At 45.8% G+C, this 19,363-nt stretch overlaps 1 protein-coding gene across 3 annotated transcripts in view; it reads right to left on the reverse strand.

The window, feature by feature from the left end:
* Positions 1 to 19,363, reverse strand: part of LOC119460887 (suppressor of lurcher protein 1) — a 485,454-nt gene that overhangs the window by 272,249 nt on the left and 193,842 nt on the right. For all 3 annotated transcript variants that reach the window (XM_049655114.1, XM_049655115.1, XM_037722002.2), the window contains exons 4-6: positions 2,251 to 2,335; positions 1,520 to 1,700; positions 205 to 422 (exon numbers count right to left, since the gene is read on the reverse strand). In XM_049655114.1, coding sequence (XP_049511071.1) covers positions 205 to 422; positions 1,520 to 1,700; positions 2,251 to 2,335 — 484 coding nt within the window. The remainder of the gene's footprint in view (positions 1 to 204; positions 423 to 1,519; positions 1,701 to 2,250; positions 2,336 to 19,363) is intronic.

Below are 19,363 nucleotides of genomic sequence, written 5' to 3' on the forward strand. Positions count from 1 at the left end.
TCTTTCTTTGGGAAATCTTAAGGAATTCATTACCGGTGCATAATAGAAATTTCAGCGCTTCCAATAATGTACAGAGCTTATTGCGCCCCCAGAACTCAAGAACGGAAGACCAAAGAAATTATAGCATGGACTATCGCATTCTATGGATGCAGCTGTCTTCGTCTCTTACTGCCTTCGTCTTTAACTGCACGGTCGGTCACTCACGTTTGCTGAGGAACCTGTAGGTTCCCCGGAAGCCAGAGTTGTTGCCCTGGCGCCAGTCGGAGTGGAACTCGAAGATGAGCGCGTGTCCCGAAGAGTAGTGGGTCTGCTCGATGTCGTTGATCTTGCCGCACAGGATTGAGTTGTACGGGCTCCGATTGTTCACCGCCTCTTCCTTGTCCAGGTGCAGAAACAGCTTCACGTAGTCACCGTACACACACCTGCACGCGTGAAACGTGGCCGGCAGAAAGCCAAGAACAAATCGCCACTTGTACAGCAATGTAACTCTTCACGTAGGAGGCATTAGCATTGTAAATATATGCCACACGTGGCACGCAAATTTTTCTCAACCAATAGGGATAAAAGAGAGAGATGCTGGCTTTAATGAGAAGCTGGGAATGTTGACCAAGCCTATCGCTTAGCGTATCATAGCTACCAATCCCAGGTGTGGATTGATATCTATGGTATAGCCAGTAACTTACAAACACAGAAACAGCATATACACCAAGATATTCAATAAGGGTCGGATTATTGTAATATTGATCATTGATCCTGGCAGAAGCTGCTAGTATTGTGTTGAATTGAGGGGAAAAATAAAATAAAATAACTGAAGCATTCCGAAACGTGTTATGCGATCAAAGACGCCAGAGAACGGCGTGATAGGACAATTTCGGCGCCAGCGCCACATACAGCGCCAGTATTGCTATTAGACTTATTATTTCATCGGATAAACGCAACTGTAGTACGAGAACGGCCTTCGCTAAAGCTTTGACTATGACGACAGCCTTGAACAATGGCTCAGGTAGAGTAAAGTTCAGCTAACGCGTGTTCTTTTTCTCCTTTATTCATGCGCTTTGTTTACTTCAAACAGCAAATAAGGGAAGTTGGTTTTGTGAAAGCTAATACCTACATTCTAACTAAGGAATAATGTTATTATTCTAGAGGATTTTCCGCTATATCTGGCTGATAATTCATGTGTTTAGTGGGGGGAAATGCGCTTTCGATGGACAGTGTATTTCCTAGACAAATTTTAACAAATGTTTTTCGGGCTAACATTCAGAGCAGCCAGGAGAATATAATAAGAAGGAGCATTTTGAAAGGAAAAGGAGTTTCGAAGTTTTTTCGGTGGAGCTTTTGGATGAAAAAGCACCACACCACCGACGTAAGCGGTGGTGTGGTTATTTGCCCAAATTCAGCGCAGCGATTTTCTTTTGATTTAAGAATACTCTTAACCTGATCTGATTTCAATGTGAATAAATGGAAACTCTTATCACCTGTAGACGGTGAACATTCTGCGCGAAACACAAAAATCACTCACTCGAGGTTGCTTCGTTGCACGTCGAACTCTTCGAATGATATGCGCACGATCTGGTCGGGGCTTCCAATGAAACGAAACAGGACACACTCGATGTTCTCCTCGTACGGCACAGGGTAGTTTGGAGAGGTGAACACGCCGTACTCCTTGCCATACATGTCGTCGAATGTCACGCATCGGCAATCTGCGAACACAAGAAGATGGAACAGCTATTGTTCTTGGCACGGGGTAAGATATATCGAGGACGAGGCACTCACGCTCACAGCGACAAAGCGGGGGCATTTGCGTGCTGAAATACTGCTTCTAGAAGGATGCCTTCCGACTTTCGAAGGATAAATAAAGCTCACAGTGACCACTGTTTCACTGTATAAGTAAAACGGGCAATGATGCCTATTTATAGCCGGCGCGAAGAATACATTCTTCGTACACACTTTGTATTCTCTGCACCGGCTATACCATGGAACTTAAGCGCCAAGTCACCCAGCAACAATCTTTGCTGGGGTAACGATTGTTGAAGGGATTTACAGGGAATACTAGTCACTTTGGTTAAGAATCTACTTAATGCTCTTTCCCACTTTATGCTAGAAGAGTTCTGGTCTTCAAGGTTAAGTGGGGTGATAAAAGTTTTTTAGGTCACACGCGTTGTGAATCCCAGTTATTATCCCAAAGCACGCCAGAACACGTTGCGAAGCATTCAGTCTCTTCCTGAGAGTACAAAGAGCGACTCGACTCACGAGCACTGAGTCCTGTAACTGGTACAACTTGCACCGCTTGGTACCACAGCAGCAGTAGCAGCTGAAGCAGCTCTCCCCACAGCACCTGCAAAGAAATATATTTGTTGACGTTTAGATCCGGTACCACCAGAACAAGCAGGCGTAGTGACTTTGTTTTGCGCTAAGGACCAGTTAGTCTTCGGGGAGCTTATCTAACATGCAAACGGTGGATGACGTCTTAAACTATATACACAACGGAGATTGATGCCCTGAAACTTACACTTAATAGGTCGAATGATGAATGCAAATCATTAGGCTAAAGACGAAGAAACAACTCGACATCCGTGGTTACAGCCGATGTAGTAAATGTAAATAATTCGTGTTAAATCTCTAGAACGCCATCCCATATGACTCACCTGTTAGAAGCTGTTATAGTCATTTCATAGACCGATTTTCTTGCGCTGAGCACCGTAATGAGCTGTCCTTAACTGAGTAAACAGCTAATATTATCATCTATCTATCTATCTATCTATCTATCTATCTATCTATCTATCTATCTATCTATCTATCTATCTATATCTATCTATATATATATATCTGATATATATATAGATATATATATATATATATATATATATATCGGATAGATAGATAGATAGATAGATATCTGTGCCTTCCTGCACTGACTCGCCCCGTTACATTACTTTACGCTACGTTACGTTACGCTATGCTATGCTACGTTACATAACGTTGCGTCGCGTTGCGTTGGGTAGCGTTCCGTTCGGTTTGGTTCGGTACTCTTCTCGTCTGTTCTTTTATTTTGTGCTGTGTTGTGGTCTGGTATGTTCCTTTCTTCTTCGCAGTCTAAAGAAACGCATTGTGGAACGAAGTCTTTTTTCATCATCATCATCATCATCATCGTCGTCGTCGTCGTCGTCATCAGCCTATATTTTATGTCCACTGCAGGACGAAGGCCTCTCCCTGGGATCTCCAATTACCCCTGTCTTGCGCTAGGGTATTCCAACTTGCGCCTGCAAATTTCCTAACTTCATCATCCCATATGGTTTTCTGCCGACCTCGACTGCGCTTCCCTTCTCTTGGTATCAATTCTGTAACCCTAATCTTTTTCTTTTATACAGAGTTCTTATTGGCGAGCAGTTTTCTGGAACTCGAAAACCCCATTCCTTGTTGAAGTGGCACGGGCACATTTTCACAGCGGCATCTTCACGTGCGTGGACAAATTGACCCTCTCTCAAGCTGGGTCAGGTAAAGAGCTCGTTTACGTAAACACATAGTATAGGCAACCACATCGCATTTCGTTGTGTTCATTATTCATACTGAATAAGAGCGCAATGCTGTCACAAGAAGTTGTATCCGTTCTTTTAACAAAATTGTTGGCAAGAAGAGGGTGATTGAAGCATTCGTATATTGTGGCCCATGCACCAGGCTTAAAGTTAGAGATGCCTTCTTTTCTTCACTTATCACTAGTGCTTCAGTTTTAAAATAGAGAAAATATGACGTTAACTAAGTTGTTCATAGGGTCTGAGGAAGGTAAAGCGAACCGACGTTTCGCGCAAACAGGAGACTTAACCACACACTCACTTTTTATATATTGTACTAGTGCTATTGGGAGCAAATAAATTTACATGTAACATACATTGAATACATAACACCCACTTGCGCGCTTTAATGAAACCAAGGAAACTTTTTATGATTGTCTTGCCATTAGAAAAAAAAAAAAAAAAAAAAAAACACGGACCTTTTTTTAAAGTTGGCTTTGTTGCACACAAAAGGACGTTGCGAAAGAGCACGCTTTACAAGTAACAATCGACGTAAACAAGTAAACAATGGAAATTGTCCCATCGATATAAAGGAGCAAACAGGCACTTGTGCCACAATTTTTGACAGGGTTTGTCAGTGTTCCACGCAAATGAGCTTACTTAACGGCAAAAATTAGCATTTTCTCTCAGCAGCACCAAACACCGCTTCTATTCTCGGTCGTTTTGTGCCGGGCGAATCAAACAAAACCGTCCGCAGAAGAGCAACGAGTTGAGCGGTCAAGAAGAACTTGCGCAAACAAATAAAGAGTTACGGCGCAATCAGGAATGTCGCGCCTCTTCAATTAAATTTGCGTCGCGCCGGGCAAACATGGAGGCGACGGGGACCGCTTCCTATTGAAAGAGCCAAACACCGCGAGCCACACTGAAAGGGCGCTGATGGAGAAGAGCACACAATACGGTAGAGAGAGAGAGAGAGAGAGAGAGAGAAAGAGAGACGCGAGGAGAAGAGGAAAAGGAAAGAAATGAAGAAGGACCATGGCCGATCGACCCTGCCACAAAACATACTTCCTTCTTCGCGAAGAGTCGACAGAGGGCGCTCTCCTGAAAACTCCATCTGCTGTCATGAGATGGCGCTGTGGCGCCGAGAAGAGCTGAAGCTTGATCTCCATAGCATTTTTTAGGCAGGCCCTCAGAGGGCAGCACCTTGCATGGTCGCATGAGATTATTTATTCCATGGTCTCAATCCGGAACCCGCAGTGGGTTCGGATTTAGTAGGGATAAATATGCTTGGGCCTCTTACTCCTCACATATGCTCACAATTTGTCTCAATAAGAGAGTTGGGTTCCTGTAGAACCCAAATCTCTCCCAAGCGCCCGCGAAAAGTTGCAAATGTCGTTCTCCTGTTTTGGAGCGCGATTATGTTATTTTGTCTGTTTCCGTGTGTATTCAAAACATTTTTTTCTATTCGTAGGTTTCGTTGTTCTCAATTCAATTCTTCAACTAGCCCGTGGTAGCCGACGACATCCATTATATTGTTAAACTATGTGACTTCTTTAACTAAATTTCCACTCTCGTTGGGTCACACAGTGAAGGAAGCAGTTCTAAGTATTTCGATAACGATTGGACTGTGCGAACGCCTGCGACTGCCTGGCGCTGTACGTGCACGTGCGCACATTCACCGCCGTCTTCCTTTCTATCGTCCTTTCTCATATTCATATTCCCTTGGTCCTCTCACTCTCTCACTCCGCAAAGGGCAGCCAACTAATCACTCGTCAGGTAATATCACTTCCTTCCTTCTTTTTTTCCCCCTCTAATTTATGTTTTTCTCTACCGGAGGTTTCCGCATTAATGGTGACCGTTGTCGTTTTTAAGCAACCTAATATTCAAAGTATAAAGCGGGGGCTTGACATTTACAAACTCGTTATTTCATCAGCGGTTATCGTTCTCTTTCCGTACTTCATATGATAAGTGGAAGCAAACATTATCATATTGTGAAGAACTCTAATGACCTATAAGGATACCGTAAGCTACTATGCACGAAAGCACTGTGCTAGTTTCTAATGTGGCCTTAACTTCACCTTCGCTGAACTGAAGCAGCTGCATTTTAAGTATTAGTTTATGCGGTGTTCAGAGTTGCGAGTACTGTGACTCAAAATCGTCAGTGTAAGTTATTTTTGATGGAAAGTGTACTCTGCCGTTATCACTGCCAAGTCGGTGTCTGGCAAAAGCAGCCTGCCTTATTGCACTAGCCATCACGTGCCATGATGGAAACGTGATCTGCGCTTCAATATAGCAGTACTGCTTGTCTAACGTGCGCGTCCACACGAACAAAGTGACAAACAAGCGTGCAGGGTAGACGGCGCCCGCTGACGCTTAACACGTAATTTCTTTTCTGTATTCGCCGGAAAGCCGCACATAGTGGTAGCCAATCCGCGATGAAATATCTTCCACGGGCGTGGAAACCACTCCCAACAATTTGTCACGATCGTCAGACCGCGAACATTAATTCGTTTCTCAACTGATTTGGCGAGGCAACAGGATGGTGCCGGAACATACAACATGTATCGCTTCCAAACTCCGATAACGATGGAGCGATCGGCCTGCTTCGCGTCATCGAAAAAAAAAAACATATTCCATAGCAGCCTATTGAGAAATATACCGAAATAAATCAACGCCTGCAACTGAACGTCGCGTGAAACAGCCAATCTTCGAGAAATACATGTCATCTATCAGTACATGCAATCTGCACTGGACGGAAACACTTTTTTTTTTACCTCAATTTGCTTCTCTTGTTGAGCATACATGGCTGTGAAGAACAAGCCAATTTGTCTCTGACCAGTGTGTTCTGTTTGTAGAAGGCAAAAGGCAAGATGATGAAAGCGCAATTGCCTGCTAACAGCTGTCCGTGTCACGATGAGAGGCTTAACGCTGGGGGATGTAAGATACTTTGGTATGCTGATGCAGATAATTATATAGGTGGGAAAAATGGAAGCTGCGAGAAAGAGTTGGTACTGAAATCCAAAGGACACAAGCGACGACTCCAAAATTTTAAAAAAGTGTTACAGAGTTACTAGGCTTCCGGTAGTGAATCTCAGAGACCGGGCGCTTTCATCAAAGATAATCAGTTATGTCCAGAGCCCACTTATGTTATCCTTTAAGTCATGTTTTAAGATACGATATGCTGTTTCACACAGCATGACGAGATGCAAGTTTTTGCACCATCTATGATTTACTGCGTTGAAAACGCACCGATAATGGGGTAAAAATTTGTATGAATCATCATCATCATCAGCCTATATTTATGTCCATTGCAGGACGAACGCCTCTCCCTGTGATCTCCAATTATCCCTGTCTTGCGCTAGCTGATTCCAACTTGCGCCTGCAAATTTTCTAACTTATATATTACTTATAGGGCAGCATTACTTACCGCACATGGCGTCCCAAATGAAATTCAATGTCTGTTTATTTTCCCGTCTGTCTTCAACTTTATTTCTTATCTCTCCACTGAAAGTAAATTTCCTTCTCGTCACTGTTCGTTAAATCGCCGTTGCCATATCTTGTATTTCAACACAAGTTAACGCAATGATTTCTTTTTCTTTTAATTTTCTTTTCGCCTGCCCCTTATGCAGAATTTCAGCGCCTTTGAAATCAGTATTTTCTGACGCATTTTCCGATTTCTCTCCACCCTCACATTTTGCTCAAATATTGTCCTTTCTCATGACTGCTTGCCTATATCTTCGGCATCCCCTTTGTGCCAGCAGTGTTAGAAACAAATCCCTCTCCTCTCGTCTATTCTGGTGTATCGACTTTTACCAGCGAGCAAAAGTTTCTTTGACCTCACTTATTTTCCGCTCTGCCATCCTTTCTTCTGAACTCGTTATCGCGCTCAATTGCAGTGCCGTCGATGCGATCTGCACCAGAAGGATCCTCACCATCAGACAATCCCTCGCTCCCGAAGCCGTATGGCTCCGTCCTCCGTTTCACGTTTTCCCCTTCAGAGCTTATTTTGTTTTTCGCCCATCGTCTTTGCTACACCGGCCAACTTATACGGTGCAGTGCTAGGAAGGAAGAGCTGGCTTTCGGCTAATTAAGCAATGCGTCGACAAAGCAGCTTTCATGAGTAAAAACTCTTCCTTACCGGGCGATCTCGATGCGCTGCTTTTTGAAGGCCGCTGAGGACACGACCTTCGTTACACTGAGGCAGTGTAAAGCAGCATAAATTGACAGCGCCCAGAACGTGACGGATTGGCGCCTCGGAAATCTAGCTCGGCGAAGTTGGGCTTTACTCACTCTGGAAGAGTGAACAATGTACTCACTGGAAGAGTGAGTGAGTCTTTACAAATACATTACTCACTCTGGAAGAGTGAGTAATGTATTTGTAAAGACTCTGGAATAGTGAGTAATGTATTTGTAAAGACTCTGGAAGAGTTAGTAATGTCTTCGTAAAGACTCTGTAATGAGTGCGAGCGGATTCTCTCATAAGTTTTGTTTATGGTGGCGTCCACGTCGAAACGTTGGAGCATTGACGTCACGCAAACAGAAGCGGTGGTGACGCTTTCGTTTTCGTCACTGCGTGTTTCGTAGTAAACGCGTTAGCCTACAATGCGCAACTTCACATATACGAGCTTCCTGGCTTTTGAACGGCTAAAAGTTGAGCGAGTTGTTAGGGATGCATTGTGCGGAAAGGTCCGGCATGGACACAAGTTGAATTAGAAGGACAACAGTCGGCGTTTGTGTCTACTTGTCTCCGAATTCGGCTCGCCTGTCTTTTCAAGCTTTTATGTACATGGTGGCGTGAGAGTGATCGCGAAATGTTAGCGTACAAAAACGGCCCCGTGGATACGGTCTCTGAATCTCTGATTGCAGCTCCGGGTAGCTCAACACTGCAGCCATTTTTCTTTCGATGCAGCCTATAGTTGGCGGATCTATTTACGCGCAGCCAAAGGCTCGAGGAATGCGCACTGAGGAGCAATAGGAGCGTACGCAGCCGCGCGTTAAAGGGGCCCGCCACGTCCAATCGATGCCCAGAGCCGCCGAGTGCAGTGCCACGGCCGCGTGCACTGGCCTCCATCAGGCTCAGTGTCGTCATTCAGGCGTCTAAGAGGGGGGGCCCTCCATCGTACTTTTCCCCGCTTTCTCGCTGCTTTCAGAATGGAGCAGAATGTACTAATATATAGGGATGAATGCGGTATCTGCAGCCGCCATCTCTCTCTCTCCCTTCAGTGAGAAGAGAGAGAAAGAGAGGAGGGGAAAGACAGGGAGGTTAACCAGACGCACGTCTGGTTTGCTACCCCGCACTAGGGGAGGGGGGGGGGGAAGAGATATAAATATGAAGAGAGTATTAAGAAACGTGGCACCAACTGCATTAGCGATACGTCTGTTTATCTCTTCGGAAACGAGTTCCAACTGTTCGGCACTATGCTGTGACGTTTTTAACGTGACGGCTGCACGCATGGGCAAGTGTTGCGTTCCTGTGACATGACACTTCGCTCTACCAATAAACAGTTGAAGTTTAGCGTTCGCTCTGTTCCTTCTTACTCCCTTATACTAAGTCTTCATTTCCATGTCGCGCTAATATGTACCCCCTACGCATTTATGGTTTACATGCTGATATATAGAAAATTAGTTAGGAAATTTGCAGGCGCAAGTTGGAATCAGCTAGCTAAAGACATGGGTGATTCGAGATCGCAGGGAGAGGCCTTCATCCTGCAGTGGACATAAATATAGGCTGATTAACATGATGATTTTAAAACCTAATCAATTTCTCCAACCTAAATGAGAAACAGATTGCGAGCTACGCGTAACAGCAAAAGGGACACCCAAATAACTTGAGAGGTGGGAGTGGTAGCGAGAGGAAGTAGTCTTAGAGCACTGTCGACTGTGAATGAAAACACTCTGCAGTGCGGCTCTCATTTTGATGGCGCAATGGCTGTCAGTGATCGCTGAAGCAATGTCAGTGTACTGCAAAGGCGTGTAGACAGGTGTCAGTGTGCCACCAAGCACAATTAATCTGCAGCAAAGCCGGGCGATTGCACGCTTGCGAGATGAAAAACTTCGCACATTGCCCTGCGTTCACATGTTCCCTTTAGCAGTGGTCCGCACTGTACGTTACTTTCGATTAAGCTGCGACGCGGAGTATGCTTTGCGCCAGTCGTTCTGAAGCCTGGTGGTTGGGGTAGGAGAGAAGGAAAGGACCACCGTCCCCCCCCTTTTTTTTTTTTTCTTCTCAGGCCACCGATCAGCATGGACAGTAGTAATCATCGTGTTGTGAGGTATTCGACGTTAAGAAACACTTGCTACAATATGCACCCCACGAATTCATTGGGGCACAGACCTTCTAGGAAGAACGGGCAGTGGACAAATTTCGAAAGCGGCGTCCGAGGAAAGTCACCTGGAATTAGGCGCGACCCTGATGAAACGCCGCCCTGCGCGCGCTGAACTCACATCACCTCGTCCGACCCGGATCCGCGGCGAAGACCCGCTAATGAAACTCGCCACCCTTTCGTTCTAATTACGTTCCGCACACAAAGTTTCGACAGAGGAGTCCTGTCAGGATGGCAAAGTTTCTTGCCAAGGAAAGGGAAATGAGGCCAGGCCATGCAGCACAGGCACAGTGAGCTTGAAACAGCACAGTGAGTTTGAAACAGGCCCGGTAGCCAATCTACACACATCATTGTCTGCATTCCAGTCGACGGAGAAACTCATTGTTATCAGCCTATTTTACGCGTACTGCCGAGGTGAAGGCTTCTCCCTGCGATCTCCAAATACTATTGCCTTGCGTCAAGTGACTCTGCGCTGTGCCTGCAAATTTTTAATCACATTCCGCAATCTAATCACTAGCCATTGTCGACTGCATTCTTCTTTCTTTGGCAGTCATTTCGTTGCTTCACTAGACAGTCGGTTACCTGATTTATGCATTGCATGAGCCGCCCAACATCGTTTCTTCCCCTTTCTCTTGACTAGGTTATCGTTAATAGCGGTTTGCTGTTTAACCCGTACCGCAGTATTCGCGTCTCGTAACGTTAGGCCTATTATTTACAACTCCGTTGTTCGTTGCGCAATGTGTAGTTTATTTTCAAGTCTCTGTTATTTTACAAGTTTCAACCGCAGATATTAACGCACTGATTGCGTACGTTTATTTTCAAACATGACGGTAATCTAACGATTATGACTTGAAGGTTCTTCCAATAAGGGCTACAGGCGATTTTTATTCGCCCGGAAATTTTCTTTTTGTTATCCGGCTCCCCTTAAACAGTACCAGTGATGGATCAACTAGCCATCGATATTTTTAGTCTCATATTCGACATGCATTTATTCATGTCAAACTCCCGGTGCCATAGAATGTCAGTTGGTAGCACATGCGTCGAACGCGTCACGCGGCAGTGAAGGGGCACTTATAAAGTTAAAAAAAATGGCATACTCAACTGTAGTTGACGTCCACGTGATGCGAAGCATTTGTGATTTGTAGAGACCAGTTGTATGAATCATGTAACTGTTGTGTAGTAAACGGTTATGTGGATATTACAGGCTGTAGTTTTTTATTTAAAATAAGTCAGACGGAATGTTTGTAATGGCAAGATGTAAGATTGAAAGTAAACTAAACGCCATGGCAGCATCGGCACATAACCAGAGGCCTCAGTGAACGTACCCAGTCCTTCCTTGGTGCATAATTTTAGACTGCAATATCACCGGGATAGGCCCACGAAATGGACAATATAGGCTCGCACGCCGAAAAGTGGCAGCACTGGGAGAGGAATGCTACGCAATAAAATAATTCCAGGCATTGGCCTTCTAAAGAAATAGCCATCAGAACCTTGAGCGAGAAACAGACTTAAGGTAACCAATCATAGCGAAGCACCCCTCAACACAAAAGCAAACACTAATACGTCCACATAAGAAGACCGATAATAGAGAACGCAGATGCAAACACACATCTGCACGCACATATATACAAATACACGCTGTAGACCATTGGTACCAAACTTCGCAGTTGCATGCGAAGAAGAAGCTAAAGTTCGCCAGGTCCGAGGTAATAAATCCCAAGGGTCCTGAACCAGATCGTAAGCAGTTAGAAAGAAATGAGTCGTCCTCCGTAGAAAGTAATAAAATGACCTCGACAAGTTAACCAATTCCTTCTTCGCACAGCAAAACCTCTAATTGATTAAGACAGTTCGCCCGAGCATCATCGCAATTATCATATCTCTTCCTCCCTGCAACAGAGCTGACTGCCAAACGGATCACCATGACTCGCTACATTTCATCTCCTAAACGGCCACGGTATCACTCACCGCTTCACAGCCTTATAGAGCACCAACGCGCGCTACATCAAGGACGAAAAAACTGCTTCGACGGGCGCTGGCGCGCGACTGGGCCCAGGAAGCGGCGGCCAATACCTCGGGCACCTGCTCACCACACTACTACAACACCACACCGACGCGACCGAAGGCACGCTGCGGCGTCGGGCACGGTGTCTCGCGGACCAAAATAGGCACTCGCCAATTAAGCCTCTTCTAATGAAACGTGGCCGCCTCCACGGCGAGCTTGGCCTGTATCCCACCCTAGCTCACTGACACGATTTCCTCTTGCGTGCGACGCCGGCAGCAACTTCGTTGCGCTAGACTCGAGCCCAGTTTCTGGCGCCGGGATTGCGGAGTTGCAGCCAGCGGGAGCGTGTTCCGACCCAGATGCAGCTTCCAGAGAGGAGCCGCGCGAAATGAGATCCGGTGCTGCAAGTGAGGCAGTATAGAGCCGCGCGCAATCGTGTAGCATATATACAGTGGCCGCGTTCGATGCGCAGAGGAGTAACCCATGCTGGTGGAGCTGAGCGCGGATGCTTGCGCTTATTACAGGAATGAACTCCGCCGCCTTTTTCACCCAGAACGTTCCGGTAGGGGAGCGACACTGTCGCTACGAGAAGCCTGAGCTGAAATTTTTGGGCCGACGTATAGGTATCGACATGCACGACGAACTGAGCATACAGGATTTTTTGTTCAAATGGAACGACGTGGTTTCCTGGCGGTGTCAGCTGACGTTTATATTGTGAGAACTCTAGATGTAATGGAAGTGCGGCGGTCATCGTTTCAGTAGGCAACTGCTTTTATAGCAATGGGATGCAGGTTATTCGTTGACGCTTTCTAAGAAAATGAAGTGAGCACATGTGGTGACGTGCAAGATGCTAAAGCACTGTGTCTTGCACCAGTTGCACAGTGAGGCGGAAATAGGCTGCCGATATTGTTAGCGTGCTTTTCTATTGCACGTTTATCTCTCTCTGTACTCTCCGTCTTAGTCTCATGGCTAACTGACGAGGTGCAATGCTCCGACTCTTCGTTGCTTGTGAGAAAAAGAATGATATTGTTATTTTTCGCACCCCTAGAGTGTTTCCTCCATTCCCTTTAATGTTTTCCCAGCAGCGTGGCGTTTGCCTAAACTATCAGCCTATATTTAACGCTTTGGCATTAGGACTGTCAAAGTGGGGAAAAAAGTGCAAAGTGGAAAGCAAATATTTATATATGTGATTGTTTGTGTCTATATATATATATATATATATATATATATATATATATATATATATAGAACAGCAATATATGTGTAGTCAGGTATAGTGTAATCATCGCACTGGAAAACATTGTCATGCTGAGGCAAGCTAGTCGTACTATTAGGACAATTAACAGTTTAGCTAGCCATCGCACTGGCCATAGCTTGTCGTTCAATCTTTGCAATGCCATGTCTGACGGCGGCGTAGTGTGGTGACGTCCAGTTTTCCTCGAAAGTTTCACACCCACTGCACGCGTTACCGGACTTGCTGTTGTGTGGCATTCTGGGACCCCTGTAGAAATTTAAAAGTTCCAGATGCTATACCAGGGACAATAGTCTTCACTCTTCTGAGCTTAGTTGCACCAATCCTGCTGCAGGAGGCCTAATCAGAGCCGTGCAATAGATACTGTCACTCGCGGAGCGGCTTACAAGATATTGATTAAGAGTGTGCTTTTTCTCCGGATGACGCAGTTCTCGCGTATCACTTTTCACGCACGTCACACGTGATAAGCGCACACTTCAACCGCCATCACCGTTCCCTGTCCTTTCTCCAGAATTAAAATTTACGAACGCGGGAAAGTTGAAGCAGAATGTCGAAAGAGAGCGAAAAAGAAATCCAATCAGCTTTTGGTTTCTTCTCATCCCGCGCGCAACTCAATTTCAAAGCCAGAACCAGTTTATCTGCGGATCGAGGAATCGTGATCGAAAAGGAAGGCACGCAGTAACGGAGCAGCTTACACGCGAAAAGTGACGCGCCAAGTAGCGGCAGTAAACTTTCGAGATCGATACTGCAGCGGTGCCGAGAGGAGAGAGTAATAACAATGCTGCCGATCAAGGAAAGTATCGGAGAGAGCTAGTGCGAACGAAAGCACGTGAGAAAGGAGCAAGCTGCAACATCCTTGAAATGACCCGGCTCCATTCGCAATTTCTCTTTACTTCGCAACGGGCGAAACAGCAAATGCTTTTCTTTTTTTTTCTTCTTTCTTTCGCGTTTTTTTTATTATTTGTGACCATGTGGTCGGGACCACATTTTTATTTTTCTGCATCTTCCTACCGGCAGCTGCGCTTTTTCTTTTTGTTCCTATTTCTCAAATCTGGCCGTACTGTTCGTGCAAGGTTCCATCTATGGCCGTAAGGCATTCGAGTTCCCTATCGTACTTCGGGCCTCAGTAAACGTATCAAGATACCTCGCCAACATGCACATCGCTCTTTTGCCAGCCGCTCGAGTTATTGTCGTCCCGTATCTCACCGCAGACCCATCTGGGTGTCCAGAATTCCTACCCAGCAAGTCCAGCGCGCCATTTCGCCGAGGATGCCACCGGCACGAACACCCCATTGTATCACTCAACCTCCCCCCCCCCCCCCACCTCCTCTCAGCCCCTCCGTCTGGCCACAGCCCTTTCACTTCACCAGTCTCATTTAGTTCTTTATTCCTTTTCTCTTCTTTTCTTCTTTTTCAGGACGGCGCATGTGGGCCTGATTAAGCCATCTGCTTGGGAACCGTTTTATTTTACCCTTGATAATGAATGTTAACAGCGAAAAAACAGACGAAGACAAAAAAAGCGACAGGACGAGCGCTCACTCACAAAAATTAAGTTTAATAAAGAAATCCCGTTATTACCCTTGTTTCAGGAGATTCCGAATAAAGTTATTAATGTAGGGGTTGCTGCTAAGTATTGAGCCTTAAGAAGAAAAAAATTTATCTATATAGGAAGCTGTAACTGCCACACTATTCTACGCATTCCGACGGGGAGTCAATGCACGTGCGAAATCTGTCCTCCAGCTTCTTAATTCCCGGTACATCAAACTATTCCATCTGCTCTTACATCTCCCAGCTCCCTCCACTTGCGCGCGTGAGAAGACAGCGTGCACCCTCCCCGCCTACACCCTTTGCAAGCGCGAAAAGACACCGCCGCATCAAGTCACCATTCTTCTCGGCTTACCTTCGCAAGCTATCGCTCTCACTTATACAGCTTACGGCACGCGGCCGCGATGTCGTCGCACTTGGACTTTATACAGAACATCGCGACGACGGCGAAAATTTGCCTGGAGTGTCCATATAGTTGCTATCGCAACAAAAATAAATATTAGCCAAAAACGCAGCACCACTAAATTTAGACAAGTCAGCCAATACACCCTGAAATTTATAGCCACCTAGCCTCAATGTTTTCTGGGTAACCTTCTTTACTTATCAGCACCCCCTCGTACTAGAGTACGCTTTTGGCATGCGAACATCTTATCATAGACGTAAGAAAGGCCACTACTTTCTGATGTCGTTTGTCTGTTCTTATACCAATCAACTGTCGAGGCAACGCCAGCGGCCAGTTTTCACCACTAAAAGTATCATTAAATTAGTCAATCAGTTGTCTGTCCGTCTGTCCGTCCGTCATACCGCCGCGCAAGCGGCACTGTCATGCCGCTCGCGCACGCTCAGCGCATTTAAAGTTTCCTGTTAGACAACTCCGAAACGGGTGAAGTCCACCTGATGCGATAAAGAAATTAGTGACCGATGGCCCGATCGAACCCCTGTCTTCCAGCCCAGCAACTCAATGCTCTAACCATTAGGCAACGACACACGCCGGGTGCTTCTCTTTTCTCATGCCAAAGTAGCTCCTTGAAACCTCCGTCGCGTGTGTCACATGGCAGTTTGAGGCGTTCTTCCCTCCTGACAGCTGGCGTTTTGAGACGATGTGTCAGACAGCACGCTGCCTACAAAATGAGTGAAATCCGCATATAATGCTATCGCATTAAAAGGTAGTAGTGTGCAGCAGGCTATAATAGCGAGCTAAATATTATCCTTTAAAATCACGAGACAGTGCAAAACTTATCACGCATTATATTTTGCCAGCTAATGCATCACTGGTCCTCACTGTGCACTAAAGTGCAACTGTTTTTCATCCTTATACATTTTTTTCTTTCAACTTCAACGCACGAAGTGCCACATACCACAAGAAATAACGGCATCATTGCGTTTTTCTTTTATCGGGCCTTCAGAAAACGCAAACTCTTTTCTCAAATATTTTATCGCCATTATGCACAACTTATATTTCTCGCTTATTCTTTTTTTATCATTTTCAACAATTACATAAAGACTGTGTTTTTAGAGCACCTCATACGTCTTCGTCTACTTGCTGCGTCTATAAAACCGCGCCAAAAAATATGGTTTCCTCTGAGGCCTTTCGGCTCTTGGAATTGTTTTCATAGCATCGATAAGAATAGTCTAGTCTTCGACGAACCAGTTGTCGCAATGCTGTTTAAACAAACGCTGTCGAAGCGGAGACAAGTTGGATAAATAGCGCAAATCCTGATTGGTCTCAAGTTTGTCTAGTAGTCTTGGATTTCAAGAGGCTGAATGGGATCGATTGCAGCGCTTTAGAAGAAATTGCTAGAGCTGTTCAAACATCTCTAAATGACACCTTAAGAAATAAATAAATCCTTCTGTAGTTGTAGGCTTAAGACGCCCTATCTTGCCGCCACATTTGGGAAGTTGTCCTGTTGGTCTCGGTATTTCAGTCTGATCTCTGCCGTCTCCAACGACATTACAGTTTTGCGTTTGCTCCGAGGTGTAGGATCAGTTGCTTAAAAAAAATAGAAAACTCGTTGAGACGCTTAAGTGCTGAAGATAAACTTATGAAATAAAGAAGAAAAGAGGTCACCAAGAACTACGAGAATACAGTGGAAAGAGACGTCTTGCCGAGGTGGATCGTGATTTCGTCACAATTTATGATAACAAAGACAAACATATCCAAACCTACCAGAGTACAATTATGCTTTGGTAACAACCTAACTCAATTAATGAAGTTAGTTAGCAAGGTCTTCCGCTCGTCTTATTTCTCGTCGCGCCTTATTGATCTTTTATTATCGCTAGTGCTGAATCAACCCCACCATGACACGCTGTTCTTGCCTATTATTGGCTGCTAATAACCAACTAGACCCAATTCGCCCAAAAGGATAACTCGAGCCAGTTGTCTGTCATAAAAGTATGCTAAGCAGTACAAAAGAAAAAGGCGAAAGCTTGCACTAGGCCCCGCAAAGCTCAAGACACAGCGAAGCTGGCCGATTGATTGCGTCTCTTGGTTGTAGCTTGGTTGAACTTGGCTATGTCGAGGTTTAAACTTGATTGTAGCTAGGCCTATACTCATGTACGTCATCTGTGCTAGTACTGGAAAGGTGCGCCGCGCCATCACGCCGCCACCACGGCTGGTATGACGTCATGCTCCCCCGCACCGTCTCGCTACCGCCGCGCACCTTTCCAGTACTATCGCAGCCTTTCCAGTACCAGCAAAGATGACGTACACGAGTATAGGCCTAGCTACAGCCAAGTTTAAACCTCGACATAGCCAAGTTCAACCTAGCTACAACCAAGAGACGCAATCAATAATCGGCCAGCTTCACTGTGTCATGAGCTTTGCGCGGCCTAGTGCAAGCTTTCGCCTTTTTTTTTTTTGCTCCTGGCTCAGCGCGCCGCGGAGAGAAGAGAGGTGGTGGTCGGGAAGGGAGGGAGCTGGCGAGGAGGAGACCATGTGCGCATGCGCCGCGCCACCCTCCTGGCTGCCATGGCTACGGCGCGGCAGATTCGTGATACGAACCACACATTACGACTGGCTTAAACAGCTTCGATGTTAAAAGAAATGAGCAGACAATGGAGCAGGTCCAAAACGGCATTAATCGTATAGCCAGCACCACCGCCATTTTATCTCGCCGCCTCGAACCGGCGCTCTCGCACGCAGATCCGATGCCAGCCGTAGCCACCACCGCCGCAACGCTAGGCCTAGCTGCTTCGACGTTCGCTACTAAGCTTCTTTCTGTTCGGTGCTGTGTTTTTCATTGAAACAATTCGCCGCTGTAAGCAATGGAGCCGATTCAGCCTTTGTAATCCTCATCATTATCTTGGAAGCTCGGAAAGCACGACGCGTTGCACATGCCATTTTTTAAAAGTCAGCTTCACCTCAATGTAGTAGAATTACGCAGTGAAGCATACGCAAAGTATTGCCGTGAAGCATACCAAGAGTGGGAAGGATCCATTCTAACGACAACACACGACGATACACAGAGCGTTTGTTTGGATCGACATCAAACTTTGTGGAGGCTCTGCGTCGAGTAGAAATTCTCGTCGGCAGCGCCTTAAAGCTCGTGGGTAAAAATCACTGCGTCATAGGAAGCATCCGGCTGAAAGCGTCACATCGTTGGCGGCGTCAAGCGCGAAGCCGCCTGTCGGAGATCGTTAAGCCTCGTCCGGAGAGATGACCGCTTTCCCATGCGCGCGCCGTTTCGTGAGTGGTAAGCCCCGCACTGCGGTCGTTATGAGAGTGAGAAGATGCCCTCGTTTATTTGCAATCAACCTGCACAGAATATGCCAAGGCACTGGTTTAGAAGGCGGACAGGGAGTGAAGCTTTGATTAGTAACGCAGTACAACGAGCACACAATACTGGTTTATATAGTAAAGAAAAAAAAACACACACTCATAAAAAGGGAAGAGAAATCTTAATCACAGCCAAGTAAGTGTTGAAAGTCTAATTATCTAACCCGGTCGCGCTCGCGCACCATGGCGAGCGGCGAACGTGAACACCTTAACGGTTCTTACACCGTTATCACTGCGTACGTTAAGGTTAGTTCTTAAGATGGTTCGTTCACAAAGAAGGGTGTGGCACGCCGTAGAAAATAAATAAATAAATAAATAACTTAAGTAAAAACGAACGGCAAGCCAAAGTGCTTGCAACCTCAGGCACCTCACTCGCTCTCTTTGTAAGTATTGCATATTAACTTGCTTCCAGAAGCCCACGTTCCTTGCGGCAAATGGGTACGTATGGTCTTCGGTTTCCGCACGTAAGCAGTAGTGTTCTGTCTTAAGATAGAGTGTCTTTATATACAGTGAAATGAAGCACCTGAATTGATATACTTTATGTGGTGCTACCACGTACGTCTGCAGTATAAGATGTGCTGTAATATTGCTTGGCCACGTTGCGCTGACGGTGTAATTTCCAGATAAGTAGCCCCACTTCCTATGCGATAAGTGTATCTCTGCTTCGTGAACTCATCCTGACATCAGCATCGCGAGTGTTGAGCACAAGACAAGGAGAAACACGAGAAAAGGCGGGGAGATTTACGACTGAGGCAGATCTCAGCCGTATTTCAAAAAGTGCAGCATGTGCTGACGTGTTTTTCTGTACGGACAAAGGTAGAGTCCATAGTGCTAATATTTTTTTTCTTCCGTGAGTGCTCTTTTGCGCACTTGGTTTAAAAGCGGCACGCAAAATCTGTTTCTCATCATCAAAAGAAGGGCAGTAGGTGAGGACATGTACTGCAGTCTCGTCGCTAT

This window comes from Dermacentor silvarum, chromosome 8 (genome assembly GCF_013339745.2).
Source record: "Dermacentor silvarum isolate Dsil-2018 chromosome 8, BIME_Dsil_1.4, whole genome shotgun sequence".
NCBI classification, from domain to species: Eukaryota; Metazoa; Arthropoda; class Arachnida; order Ixodida; family Ixodidae; genus Dermacentor; species Dermacentor silvarum.